Below are 14,166 nucleotides of genomic sequence, written 5' to 3'. Positions count from 1 at the left end.
TTTGCATAGTCTGTTCTCTGTGTCTGGAAGGCTTGGATCTTCCCTGACAGGCTCTTTCTTGTCATCCTCCTGTTCTCTGCTTAACTGTTACCTCCTTGGTGAGGTCATCAAGGTAACCCCCCAGCACTCCCAGGCATTCTTGGTCTTAGCTCTGTTTAATTTTCCTCCTAGCACCAAACATGATCTGGGGCTATCTTGTTTATTTCTTGACTGTGGTAGGCAGCCTTTTTTTAAAATGCAATTTTATTGAGATATGTTCACATACCATGCAATCATCCCAAGTGTACAAGCAGTTCACAGTCCCATCATAATAGTTGTGCATTCATCACACAATGAATTTTTGAGCATTTTCATTACTCCAAGAAAAAATAAAAATAAGAATAAAAATATAAGTAAAGAAGAACACCCAGAACACATTCCGCTTGCATTGTTTTGTTTTTGTTGTTGTTTTGTTATGCTATTCTTCTCATTTGTTTTCCACTTCAGTTTTATTGAGATATAGTGACATACCCTACAGTCATCCACAGTGTACAATATATTGTTCACAGTACCATAGCTGTGCATTCATCATCAAAATAAATTTTTGAACATTTTCATTACTCCAAAAAAATAAAAATAAGAATAAAAATACAAGTAAAGTAGAACATCCAAAACATTCCATCCCTCCCATCCCCCTGTTATTCATTTACTTTTTTGTCCTCAGTTTTCTTCTCATCCATCCATACACTGAATGAAGGGAGTGTGAGCCACAAAGTTTTCACACACACTCACACCATGTAAGCTACATAGTTATGCAATTGTCTTCAAGAATCAAGGCTACTGGGTTGCAGGTCAACAGTTTCAGGTATTTCCTTCTAGCTATTCCAATACACTAAAAATTACAAAGGGATATCTGTATAGCACATAAGAATACCCTCCAGAATGCCTTCTCAACTCTATTTGAAATCTCTCAGCCACTGAAACTTTATTGTGTTTTATTTCTCTTCCCCCTTTTGGTCAAGAAGGCTTTCTCAATCCCAAGATGCCGGGTCCAGGCTCATCCCTGGGAGTCATGTCCCACGTGGCGGGGAGGGCAGTGAGTCCACCTGTCGAGTGGGCTTAGAGCGAGAGGGTAGGAAGCCTTTTAAAATGGATCCCAAGGAGTCCACCTCCTGGTGTTCATGCCCATGTGCAGTCTCCTTCCCTTGAGTGTGGCCTGGACCTAGGGACCTGCTTCTAACCAGCAGAATAGGGCAAAAGTGAGGGATACCACTTCTGAGTTGAGGTCATACAGGACTGTAGATTCCATCTTGCTGGCATTCTCTCTGGCTCTTCTCACTCACTCGTTTTGATGAGGCCGATTGACACAGGATGAGCTGTCCTAATGGACAGGCACCCGTGGCAAGAATTGAGGGCAGGCAGCCTGCAGCCAATACAGCAAGAAACTGGATCCTGCCAACCACCACCCAAACGAGTGTGGAAGTGAATTCTCCCCCGTGTGAGCCTTGAGTACCTGCAGCCTTGAGAAACCCTGATGCAGAGGACCTAGCTAAGCCAGGCCCTGCCCAATTCCTGGCCCACAGAACCTGTCGGATCATAAAAGTCTTTGTTCTAAGTCACTAACTCTTGGGGTGATTTGTTATGCAGCAATTGATAAATAATCACAGCATAATGAAAAACTTGCCTGGTCTTTGTCCTCAGTTCCTGGGAAGGCAGCCTCTGAACCTTTGCAATTTCCAGGGCAAGGGGAGTGGCAGGGAGGCAGGCACACCTGTAGTTTTAGGATGGGATCTGGGCATGCCAGAGAGACCAGCCACAGGATTAGGGGGTTGGGGCCTGAGCCATGTGAGGTCAGCCTGAAGTCTGGGAGGGGAGGGAGGCTATAGATTGAGTTAAACCAGGTGTCCATTGATTCTACCGAGCATGCCTACATAGCAGAACCCCATATAAACTCTGGACACTGAGGAGATCCAGCCCTGTGCCAGGAGGATGATATGCTCTAACTCCATGTGGAGAGAACGAAAGCGGGCATCTGAGAGCCTACCAGACCTCGCCCTAAGCATCTCTTCTTTTGGCTGCTTCTTCCTTGTATCCTCTTACTATAACAAAACTATAGTTGTAAATGCAGCAGTTTCAGTGAGTTCTGTGAGTCGTTCTAGTGAATTACTGAACCCAAATTCTGGGTGGAAAGCCCTGAATTTGTAGCCAGTTGGTCAGAGATGGGGGGCGGGGCCTGGATGGCAGAACTTGGACTCGTACATGAAGGGTCGTCTTGGAGAGGATCGTCCTTACCCTGTGGGGTCTGGCCGAACTCCAGGTACTTAGAGGCATAATTGAATTGGTGGAGTTGCGGCAACTCTGCAGTTGCTGGTTGAGGTTTTGACACCCATATATGAATACACTGGCATTGTTGATTTCCATCTCCAGAATAATTAGCAAACTGACAGAAGGAAGCCTACCCATCTTGCTCACTTTGGTATCCACAGAGAGGAAAACAAAGTCTGGTACTCAACTTTATTGAACGAGAAAACCGTGAAGGCAAAGCTGCATACAAGCCATATATGGAGAGATTTAAAGACTGAAGAGTGATTTAAAGACCAATTAAATGTAAGGAGGGTTAGGAAAAGAGTATTTGGGCTAACTTATCTTTAACTATCAACTCCCCAGGCCCCAAGTAGGTGCTCAAAAGATGTTGAATGAATATGTTGAGATGAGCAAACTTAGTCATAGGTTTGGGTTAGAAACAGATGAGAAGTGATAAGGTTGGTGTTGACACATTGAGTGTGAAATGCCATTAAGATGTCCAATAGGCACTCCAAAATGTCTAGTTTCTCACAGAATGTTGAGGAAAGCAGTTCACAGGACAGTACGTATTTCCCATTTTTGTAAACACATACACACAAGTCTGGAGGAAATAGACCAAAATGTTAAGTGCTTCTTGGTGGAGTTGCTGGGATTACGACTTTTTATTTTTTTACAATGGACAGAACAAACTATAAAGATATTTCCATTTATACTTAAAAATCAGAGAAAGAGTTGGGTCTGTCACCCACAATGAATTTAAGAGGCAGCATCCGTAAAAGAGGCAATTGAGACTTGAGGGTGGAGGAAATGACCCTGAGAAGAGGAGAGGGGGCAATGGTTGCTGAGGACAAAACTGCAGAGTCGTATCTAAAGCAAAATTTCCAGTTGGGTAGGAGGAAAAAAAAACATTTGCCAAAGCAACCAGTATGCCTGAAACCTGGGTAGCCATGAAAGGGCCTATTGTTGGATTAATTCTGAAGCAGGACTTTGAAAAATGTGTGGTGGTTGCACTGGAAGAAAAAGGTTAGCTTCCTGAAGGAATCTGAAAGTCTAAATCAAGTTCTACTGGGGATGGAGAGACAGGAACTCAGCCGAAGGAGGTTTGAAGCTCAGGATTTCATGCTCTGGCTAAGATGAGAAAGATGTTCAAAACAACTGTGGGGCATCATTCTAGCTGTTGAATGAGACTGTCTCTTACCCTCTTCTTTAAAGGACCCTAATTACACTCAGTTAAGGGCCCATCTTACTCCAATATGACTCATCTTAACTAATTCCATCTGCAATGACCCTATTTCCAAATAGGTCACATTCTGAGATACTAGAGGGATAGGACTTATATGTATCTATGTATTTTGGTGGGGAGCACAATTCAACCCATACCATCTGCTAAAATTAAAGATCCTGGAAGGGAGAGTCAGCCTTCTACTCCACCTCCTTTATAACTCAGTGATTCTCACGTTTTCCCTAGTATGAGCAAACTCCAGTGCAGTAATAGTTGTCATGTAGAACTCCAGAAGCCTGGCATGTAAAAGTTCATTTAATATTGGTATGTAAATGACTGTGGCAGCAATTTTTCCTGCTTTTGCTTATCTTCCAGCCACAGGCTTGAAGTCTTCTCCAATGAGACTGCCTTCTTTAGCCACCAGATAATTACTTATTTCTACACCCACACCCATACAACTATACATTGGACACATCAGTTACAATGCCAGGTGCTGGAGACAAGCGGCGAAGACTGTATCAGCTCTGAAGCTGTAACACAGACCTAAAATGACAGTAGCTTGAACAAGATAGAATTTCTCTTTCACTTCACATTCCTAGGGTGGGAGTCCAGGGCTAGCATAGCAGGCTCGTCCTAATGCTTTGCTCTTCTAGCCCCTAGAGCAGGCAAACTTTTTCTATCAAGGGTCAGATGGTAAATATTTTGGGCTTTGCGGGCCTTGTGGAGTCTGCCACAATTCTGCCAAGGTAGGTAAAAGAGCAATCAGTGGCTAAGTTCCAGCACAACTTTATTTACAAAAACAGGCCCCAAGCCATTAAGTTTGCTGATCCCTGCCCTAGAGAAAGGCTTCTTACACTTTGGAAGAAAATTCTGATTCAGTGAGTCTGGGGTAGGGAGTGATTCTGCATTTCTGACAGACTTTCAGGTGATGTCAGTGCTGCCAACTCTTTGGAGTAGCAAGGCTCCAAGGTGTGCTAGCTGAAGATCACTCATCACCAATGCACTGAATATTCGTGCCAGTGGGCAAGGGGAAGGAAAGAAGGGGCACACCCCAGAGTTGACGTGCAAAACAGCCGTACCTAGGTCAGGGGAGGATGGAAAAGGCGGTCTTCAGCTGTGCTGCAGGTACTCAGTGTCATGGCCCAAGGGGGTTTTTGCAGCCAAAGGACTAAAGAAAGCACCTGACACGTTCTGAGGCATGAGCTTTTATTCTGGGCTTACTTACAAGGAAATGGAAGTCAGTCATGCTGCTCTGAACGGCGGCTGATCCAGGGCTTAGTGTGAGTACTCCGTGCTTTGGGGGACACTGGTCAAGCCACTTATAGGGGCTTGAGACAAAGACACTCCAATGGCTATGAGAGCATTAAGTGCAGGAACACGGGTCTTGTGACACAATGGTGATTGATTACATTGTGCAGCAAAGAGAGGAGAATTATGGGAGCTCAGGGAGGAGGTAAGCTATAGATCAACATTTGACGCAGGAGGCCTGGTTTTACAAGGATAGTAGGTTAAAACTTAACTGACCTAGGTCACGCAAGCTGCTCTGTGCACAGTCTTCAAGGCCCTTAGGGAAGGCCCTGGGCCCGGGGCTCCCAGTCAGTAAAACTTGAGAGTTCTATTACTTCCCTTCCCCCTATAAAATGTATTTAATTGCATTTCTTTTTGAGTCTCTGCTGGACAACGCATTCCTGCTCCTGTCCATGGTGTGATCTCCACTTGTCCTTGGCTCCCAGCCCCACCTGCCTTCTCAGAGACTTGGTGTTTGCATCAGATGTCTGCAGATAACCCACAGATAAAAAGGTGCAGACTTCTCCCTCTCCACTCCATCATTCCCATCAACACATGAACATGGCCTCGAATCTTCCAACTTAGAAAAACCAAGCAGCCCTTCCTTAACCAGAACCCCTTAGAGCAACTGCCCCGTTCCACAGCTCCCTTTCATAGCCCACTCACTCTGCCTCCACTTCACTCCTATTCTCACTTCAACTTAGACTCACTCCAATGCAGTGGGCACACTCCCCTGAAACAGCTCAAAGGGCAACTGTGACCATCGTTTGCTAAATCCAGAGTTTACATTCTCTATTCCTCTTCCTTGGTCCCACAGCGTTTGATGGGATCAATCCGTCTTGGTTTCCTCCAACATCAGCAGCATTTCTCTCTGCTGCCTCTTCTGCTCCATGTCTAAACACAGGGGTCCCAGGCTCAGTCCTCCATGCTTCTCCCTAGCGGTCTTGTTCACTGCCATTGCTTTATATACCATCCAGAGGCTGGTGATGCCCCAATTTATGTCTCAAGCCCCCAAATTCACTCAGCTTCAGATGTGTAGGTGCAACTGCCTGCTTGCCTCTTCCACTTGAGTACAACAGGCCACTCATACTCAACATTTGAAATGCAGAACTCTCAACCCCCTGGCTCCATCCTGACCCTCCCCAAAGGCTCATCTCAGTTGATGGCATCACCACAAGACCCAAACAGGGTTTCTGTCCTCCCTAGCCCCAGGCCCCACCATGTTTCACATATGACAAAGCCATCCTCCTCCATCCACCTGCACTGCTCTGGGCCTAGTCCAAGCCACTGCCACTGCTCCCGGGACTACTGCAAGACTTCTAATCGGTGTTAGTGCTACTCCTGTCCTCCTAGAAGCCATTCTCCACTCAACTGCCATTGATGTCTTTGCAAACATAAATCAGGAAACATTTCTTTCCTCTTGAAATGATCCAATGCTTCTCACTGCACTCTGACTAAAACCCATCCCCTTTCCAGTAGCCTACAAGGCCTTCTGGGTGCTGACCTCTCTTACCTCTTGGGCTTTACCTCCTTCCATTTTCACCCTCCAGCCACACCAGCCTCCTGTCTAAAGGTCTCTGCACTTGTCACAACACTGCTGGAAAGCTTTGCCCACTGATCCTGGAATGGCTGGCTCCCTTGTCATTCAAGTTTTACCTCAAATTACCTCTTCAGACAGACACTCCCTGAGCACCTTGAAGTATCCACTGCCTTTCCCCTAGTTTATCAGTCACTATTTAACTGCCCTCACTGCACCCTCAGTATCTGAAATGCTAAGTCCTTGCTTGGTTCTTTTCTGTCCCCTCTTCTAGAATGTAAGTGACTGGGTAGCAGGAACTTGTCTGACTTGTTCTTTACTATAGCCACAGCATCTGGGTCAGATCCTAGCTCCTAGTTGGCACTCAGTAGATAAATTTTTAAATGCATGGAAACTAACTTTCAGTTTTCCTATCACTGATTTTAGTCCTATGCCTGAAAATGATATATCAATTAAGATGAAAACGTTTAGTTTCTTTTATCTAGTGGAATAGAAGTTTATCTTAGTTCTTCCTATTTTCCTGATAGGGAAGTTAAGGGACCCATGAAAATAGAAAAATAAATTAGATTCACAATAGTATTGAGCAGAACTTACCTCTAAACAGGTCAGACTCTCTCCAATGGGAGTTTTGAATTTCATACTGAAAATGTTTGGGGGCTTCTGTCATCATTCTAACTTATTCAATATTTGTGTGTGTGTGTGTGTGTGTGTGTAATATGCTTCACCCAGATCAGGTTGCCACCTTGGCAACCTCAGGATTTTCTCGGAGGCATGCATGCTAGGTGGCTCGCCCTGCAGTAAAGCATTCCTGTTTTCAGCATCCCAGGCACCACACAATCATAGCAACAACTCAAAGCAAGCAAACCCAGCATTCCATTAAAAAAAATTTCCCCTACTGATTTTCCAATAAAGACAAACAAAGTGTAAAAATAAGAAATCTTTATTAAAAGTTAAAAATAGTCTCAACGTTTACACATGCAGAGAGATAATTCCACCATAATATGGACTTGTAAAATCACTGACAAGCAGAGATACAAACAGGTCTGCAAAACATGCATCAGCTACCTAACCTCCCTAAGTACTTGTGCTCATGGTAAACCTGATCACTGGGAGGGAAAACAAACACTTACCAGATGGCCCCAGCTGCTGTGGCTGCAGGGACTCACATAGTGGAGGGGATGGAGCAGGGCTAGGAGGAACAGTGCTGGGCTATAGCCCAGGAGCCAGGTTGCCACCAGACCTGAGCAGAGTCAACCCAGGTGAGTGGCTGTCTGCTAAGATGGGCTTCCTAGCCAGTTCTCAACACAGGCTGCACATTATCATGAATGGAGAACTTAAAAAAAAAAAAGCAACCTGATGCCTGAGCCCTGACCCACTAAATGAGAATGTCTGGGAATGGAGCCTGAGCAGTGTCATTTTTTAAAAGCTCCCCCAGCTGATTCTGATGCTCAGGGCAGTGAGAGTACAGCAGCAATTTCTTTCTCAATTCTTACCTTCTTAGAAGTCTCGTGGGTTCTAATTTAAAACATTTGTCATGTTTGACAGTCTTCTTGAATTATGACATATGGATGCTTCGTTTCTACCACTGATTTGTGAAGGCTTAAAAAAATAGAGCACCCAGATTTCATTAAAAAAATTTATTTTCATATAAAAGTGCCAAAATATCCACCAATGTCATAACCTATCTCAACAGCCAGTTTACACTAGTAATCAAAACACAAGCATCTTTATTCACATTGTTTAAAACTCAAATTCCGTTCACACATTCCCACAGTAACTCGAGTCTCTAGACAGTGGGAAATTTGCATTCCTATTTGCTGTGGTAGTCCATATGTCCAGATTCATATAGGCACGAAACGGGTTGAACCCTGGGTAATATTCCTTGCACATGACTGCCTGGTTTTCCATGTGAGTCGAATGCTCCATGGCGGGACTGATGGGGCAGCAATTTTCATACACGTCGCTTTGTGGGGCCCAGATGGAACCAAAAAGTCCAGACATTGGAGACAAGCTTCGGGTGCTTGTGAGGTAGGGCTGATACGTAAAAGGAGAGGAAAAGAAAGAAAAAAATGTTTAAAAAAACAAACAAATAAAAAGCCCAAAACTGACAATGTGGAGGTTGAATATATACCAATGGATATCACAATGTTACCAATCCAAGTCGCGTGGAAGTTATTAAACTACTGTCAACAATTGGGGATGCTTTCACTCTGTTTTCCTCAAATACAGAGTTCTGAAATTCTCCTCTGACTGGATAAATTTATTTTCAACCCCAGGAAAGATCTACAGGTCAACTTCCCACTACCTGTGACAAAAAATTGTTGAATGGATGTGAAAGGGGGCAGGGGCTGGGCTTTGTAGGATAAAGGGTTTGTGCACAGCCAATCATGACCCAATCAATCTTTGACCACTGACCTTCCCTGGACTTTCATTTCATTTACCATCACAGAAGAAAAGATCAGCAAAGCCACATAAAGACAGCAGTGTCACACAGAGAAGTTCCTAGCCCTTAATTTAATCTACAAAAGATCACTCCTCTGTAGTCTGAGATGCGTTTTTCATTCAGGGGTGACTAGAATGTCAAAGCCTGCAAACCCCCACCAGTCTGATTACATGCTGGGTTCTCCAGTGGGCAGCCAGCCTTAGCTTCTGTGAGCTAAAAGAAATAAACCAGGGTTTGGCTGATCCAGACCCAACTTCAAAAATGAATTGAGACCAGCATTAAAGAAATACCAGAAACAACTCAGAACCGCCCAGGGTGGGTCCACGGCACAGGATGGGGGAACACTGACCGAGGAGCTGATGAAATTGGCATGTTCCCACGCAGTAGGCATGTTGTGTGGGGCATTCCAGGTAGGTTGGGGGTTGTGATCAATGAAGTCTGTCTGAATGTCGGCAGGACAGGGGAAGCCATTGGGGTAATTCATGTTTTCTACAAAGAATGGGAGACATCAGCATAGGTAAACATTTTTATGGAGAGAACTGAATTGTCACTCCCAGGCACACAAGTTTTACAAGGCCTTAATATATTGACAAGTTAAAGACATACATGGAAAACTCAGTGTGAATCAGGAGGATCATTTCCTTATTACTCTCAAGGTTCAGAGTGTTTATCAGATAAAGCTTAGTGAGAAAGGTCTTTCTCTGGGTTTGTTTTTCTGATATGTGATAATCTGATAGGAGTCTTTCTAATACTACTAAAGATTTTAATACTGTCAAGAATGTTATCTTTTATTTCCTGTCATGTCACCCTCAGCCACCTGCACAAACACCATATGGAATGATAAAAGCAATCTGAGACTAAGCACACTGCTGAGATCCATAAGAAGATGGCAAACACGTCGTCTCACAATTATGTACGGAAGAAAGTTACTTAGGCACCCTCTGGTGGTTAGCACAGAGCGACACATATACCAAAGGCCAATAAGTATAACTCCTACTAACTGCTTACCCCCTTTCCCTGAAGCTTGAACCAGGGCCATGAGAAATAATCACGTACAACCTACCCAGTAAAGAACTGCACAAGGAACATTTTCCAGCTTATCAGGGAAATCCTATATCTCTTATTTAGTGTATTATAGATGCTTGAACCCCTCCAAACTCCTTTCCTTCCTTTTGGAGCTCCACCAGGGGAAACAGAATCAGTATTTGCTGAGGAACAAAGAGGTAAATGTTTCTACTTTGCATGGGATTTGTCTGAACTAAAGCCCCAGATCCCCAACAGATAATCCAGAATGTCAGATCCAAGTAAATCCAAATGACCCAGTTCCACCTGATTTCAAGAAATAAATGGGTTAGGGTAATTTGCAGAAGCCCCCGACACCCAATTGAGAGCTTTCTGAGAGCCACATTAAAGCTGTATACAGCAGGCATGCACAAGTGGGTCCTCGTCAAGCCACTGAGCAGCATTCTGTGAGCGCTCAATCCCAAAGCCAACTCCCATTCTTCTTCAGATTAGTGCCTTAAGTCCACATCCTTTTACTTTAGCTATCTGAGAATAAAAGAATGGCACTGGGGTTGTTCAAACAGCTTTTACCTTCGGGAAAGGCATTGTAATCGTTCAATTCCAATGGACAGTACACGCTGGGAAACTGGCCTTCGCAAGTTGTGCCCCAATCAACGAAACCACTACAAAAAACAACAGGTCTGGTTTCAGAAACAGGATGTCAAGAGATCAAGTAAAGGAGGAGGAAAACAATTTTTAAAGAGTGCAGGATTTGGGGGGAAATCATCACGTTTCAAGAGTTTGTTCTCTTTTCCAACTTTTGAGTCATTATGCATCTTCACACTATATTGCCCAGAAGCTTACTCGCTGCTAATTCCCCAATTTTGGAAAATAAAAAACATGCATTCTCAAGCCGCTGATTCAAAGACTTCCTAATTAAATGCTCAGGACCAGTGACACAGCCAGTCTTCAGCAGGGATGGATGGGGCTGGCTGCCCACTTTACTCATAGCTGTGCTTGTTACGCCTAACAGCTAGAGGCAGAATCCAAGGCCTCGGCTTTATTCACATATGGAAGAAAAACTGGACTACTTTTAAGAGCCGTAGCACACACCTGAAGGACTTTTAAAGGTTCTGCTACTGAAATGTCCATCTCTCACTCAGAGATCAAGACCAGCATCCATCTTAGGTAAACTACAATTATAAAATCTATGCTTCATGATACTCTGATCACTATTGCAATCTAGATTCTCATTATGGAAAAGTAAAAATAAGAAAGTAAATACTGCTGTAATGACTGGAACCAAAAAACCTTCAAACAGAATCTGTGATTAGACAAAGTTATTAACATTTTCTCTGATTTCTTTAATTGAATGATATATTAATATCAAATAGTGAATTTAAGAAACTGTCATCTTAGAACTATTTTTCAATACTCAAACTATTTGACCTTTTAAATTTTCAAATATGTTGAAGATTAATGCCACAGAAAAATGGAAATAAATCCTTGCTCTGTTAGGGGTAGGAATTATGAGTGACTACTTTTCTCAAATTTGCCTCTAATATATTAGCATACCATCTTTTCAATTTAAAAAGGTAAAGTAATGACAAGATAAACCAGTTATAATTACTTTGATTTCCTTTCACGTTTCTCTCAATGTCTAGTTTGTTGTCTTCTAAAACGTTACAATACAACTCCAAAAGGCAGGTAGAAACACATAGCTACTGTACACTGAAGTAAGGAAGCTTGGCCCTAATTTTCATAAGGACTACTAAACAAATGAATTCCAATTCCTCCTGCACGCCCTTCTGCTAAGCAAGGCGCAAGTAAGAGACGTGACGCTGTACCTATTGTGAACCAAGGGAGCCTCCTGCATCACACAAGGCACGCCGTTCTCGAGACTGCAGTTTAGGCTGCTTGTCAGACACACTGGCTGGGTGGGCCACAGGTCTCCAGGTGGGTAAAGACCTAAGGAAGAGAACAAGGCCTCTCAGTCCACCTCCTTCCCCGCTGAGCCCTCACCCTACCGCTCCTGCAAAGCCCAGCTCAGCTTCTCTTTCCTCCAGAAAACTCTACCTTGTGTTACCCCCCACACACACACACTGACTTCCTCTGCCTTCTCTGACTCCTTTTAGGACATGATTTCAGGATATAATGTTGCAGCAGAGCATTCTGCTTTGACCTTTACTTCTGACAGCGTACAACTTGTCTCCTGTCCTGGACTGTATGATTAGTTCACTCAACAAATATACGAGGACCTGCTTTATGGAAGGCACTGCTACAGACACCAAGGACACTGCAGGGAACAAGTTTTACAGTCAAGTGAGTAGAAACAACAAACAAAATAAGTCAGAAGTATAGCAGGACAGGTGGCAGTAAGCCGCCATGATGACAGAGTGATTCCAACTAGGGCCTCAGTAAGGTAGCATCTGATCAAAGATGTGAACGAAGGAGGAAGTGGGCACGTGGGTACCTGGGAAGTGCTGCAGGTGGAGGAAAGAGGCCCTGCAGCGACGGCATGCCTGCTGAGTTCAGAACAGCAAAGACACTGCACGGCCAGAGAGGAGTGGGGAGATGGGAACAGTACGGGAGGGACGGTCACAGAGCGGACTGGGAGCCAGAGGGAAGAGCCTGCAGGCCACTTCAAGGGCTTTGGCATTTACTGTCAACCAGATGGGAAGCCACTGGAAGGTTTTTAGCAGATAAGTCTTTCTGAATTTCTCACATTTTTGTACTTCTTATGAGCAGAGGCACTCTCTGCCTTTGTTCTGGGCTATCTTTTTAAGGATTTTATTAAGCGAAAGCCTTAGAAAATATAGTGTCTCCCTCCAGAGCAAAGGGCAGGCATGCTTACCTTTACCAATTCTCCCCCTGATGATCTGTCATGTTTTTCCTGACTCTTGAGCTATTATCAGTGGCCTATCTGTCTGGTCTGCCACTTGAAAAAGTACAGACTGGAACATTAAAGACATCCCTCTTTGGGACCGGGAGATGTAGAAACATCCTGGCTTCTGATTAACTCTTCTGAGTTGTGGCCCATGGTGAGGGCTGTTCTCTGATGATACCAATTGGAATCTAGCTCCTGAGTAAGCCTCACCACCCCAGTGGCAACCACCGCTGCCTGGACATGACGACACTTCCAGCATCAGAGAGGGGGCAGAGTTCAGGAGAGTAGGTTCCTGATGCAGAGGCTACCACTGCCTCCCACACTTGTGACTTCAGCCAAAGTTGGCCCATTTGTCTTGAGGCAAAGGAGGCCCCATGACACAGGGCACTGCCCAACTCACTCCTGGCATACAGACAGCCTTGGCCCTATGACCCCTCTCTGGGCTCCCAGTGGTGCCGCTGTTAACACATTTTCAGATTAAGAAGTTGCTATTCTGGTCCAACCAGCCAACTGAGCCACACCATTGCAGCCCTTAGACATAAGCTGTATCATGCTTTTTTGGTTTTCTAGGCCAAAAGTCACTCAACAGTGGGCTGACAGCCAAGGTATTCAATGCACCTTCCATACTCCCTGCCATCCTCAGGCTGCTGGTATTGCTAAGTGTTGGCACAAAAAATTGATTCAAAACGATTTCTGACTCTACCATCTCAACTCCCCTGGTACCTCAGTGAGGCAGTTTGGTCAATGAATGCAGCTGTCCCCAGAAAGGGGATACTCTCCTCAGCTACTTCCTGGGCAATGATCAGGACCAAATGGGTGTGTGGGATATGAGTGTGGGGGGGTGATGTAGGCCTATCTTGAATTCTGAAATTCTGCCCCGACCATTCCCTGAGACACGAAGCTGTTCCTTGTCCCTAACAGCAATCCAGGCCAACCTGGTTGGGACACCTTCTGGTAACGTTAAAGCCCAAAGAGTGCCGAGCCCTTCTGACTTCTGGGTGAGCCACCTGGAGCCTCTCTGCACTGACAGCGTCCTAGATCAAAAGGATGACAACCTCTTGGTTGAGTACAATGCCCACTGGCTCCCCTACAGTGCTCACTCAGACCAAGTGGAGGACAGAATGGGTCTCTGTAAGTTTCATAAAAACACCCTTATCTCTCTTGCATGTGACCTTCCAGATAAAAGGTGGTGCAAATAGGATTTGAGTGAAAAAAAACAGTGAAATTCTAGCTACTGGAATAAGACACAAGGATTTTGTGGTAGTGGAAGGGGAGGAAACACCTCAGATGTCAGGAGATAAGGAACGGCATGGGGTGGGGGGAGGGGGTGGGTGCCGCAAATCTGCTAAAAGTCCGCTTTAAAGTCCTTCGTTTCTGAGGAGTCTCCTGTCTCTGCCAGTATCTACTATATTGTGGCAGGCTAACTTATCAGCTTGCAAGTAGGGCTGCAGACACTCCCTAGTTCTTGACTGTGACATGATCCAACTTGCATTTTAACACAACCT

The 14,166-nt window shown here is 44.6% G+C and overlaps 1 protein-coding gene across 3 annotated transcripts in view; it reads right to left on the bottom strand.

Annotated features, from left to right (window-relative positions):
• Window positions 1-7,951: 7,951 nt before the first annotated feature.
• Window positions 7,952-14,166, bottom strand: part of TMEM131L (transmembrane 131 like) — a 161,306-nt gene continuing 155,091 nt past the window's right edge. For all 3 annotated transcript variants that reach the window (XM_037830856.1, XM_037830858.1, XM_037830857.1), the window contains 4 exons: window positions 11,622-11,742; window positions 10,366-10,457; window positions 9,122-9,261; window positions 7,952-8,363 (listed from right to left, as the gene is read on the bottom strand). In XM_037830856.1, the coding sequence (XP_037686784.1) occupies window positions 8,088-8,363; window positions 9,122-9,261; window positions 10,366-10,457; window positions 11,622-11,742 (629 nt within the window). In that variant the 3' untranslated portion in view covers window positions 7,952-8,087. The remainder of the gene's footprint in view (window positions 8,364-9,121; window positions 9,262-10,365; window positions 10,458-11,621; window positions 11,743-14,166) is intronic.

Source organism: Choloepus didactylus, chromosome 3, assembly GCF_015220235.1.
Source record: "Choloepus didactylus isolate mChoDid1 chromosome 3, mChoDid1.pri, whole genome shotgun sequence".
Lineage (NCBI taxonomy): Eukaryota > Metazoa > Chordata > Mammalia > Pilosa > Megalonychidae > Choloepus > Choloepus didactylus.
This window is presented reverse-complemented; position numbering and strand designations above follow the sequence as displayed.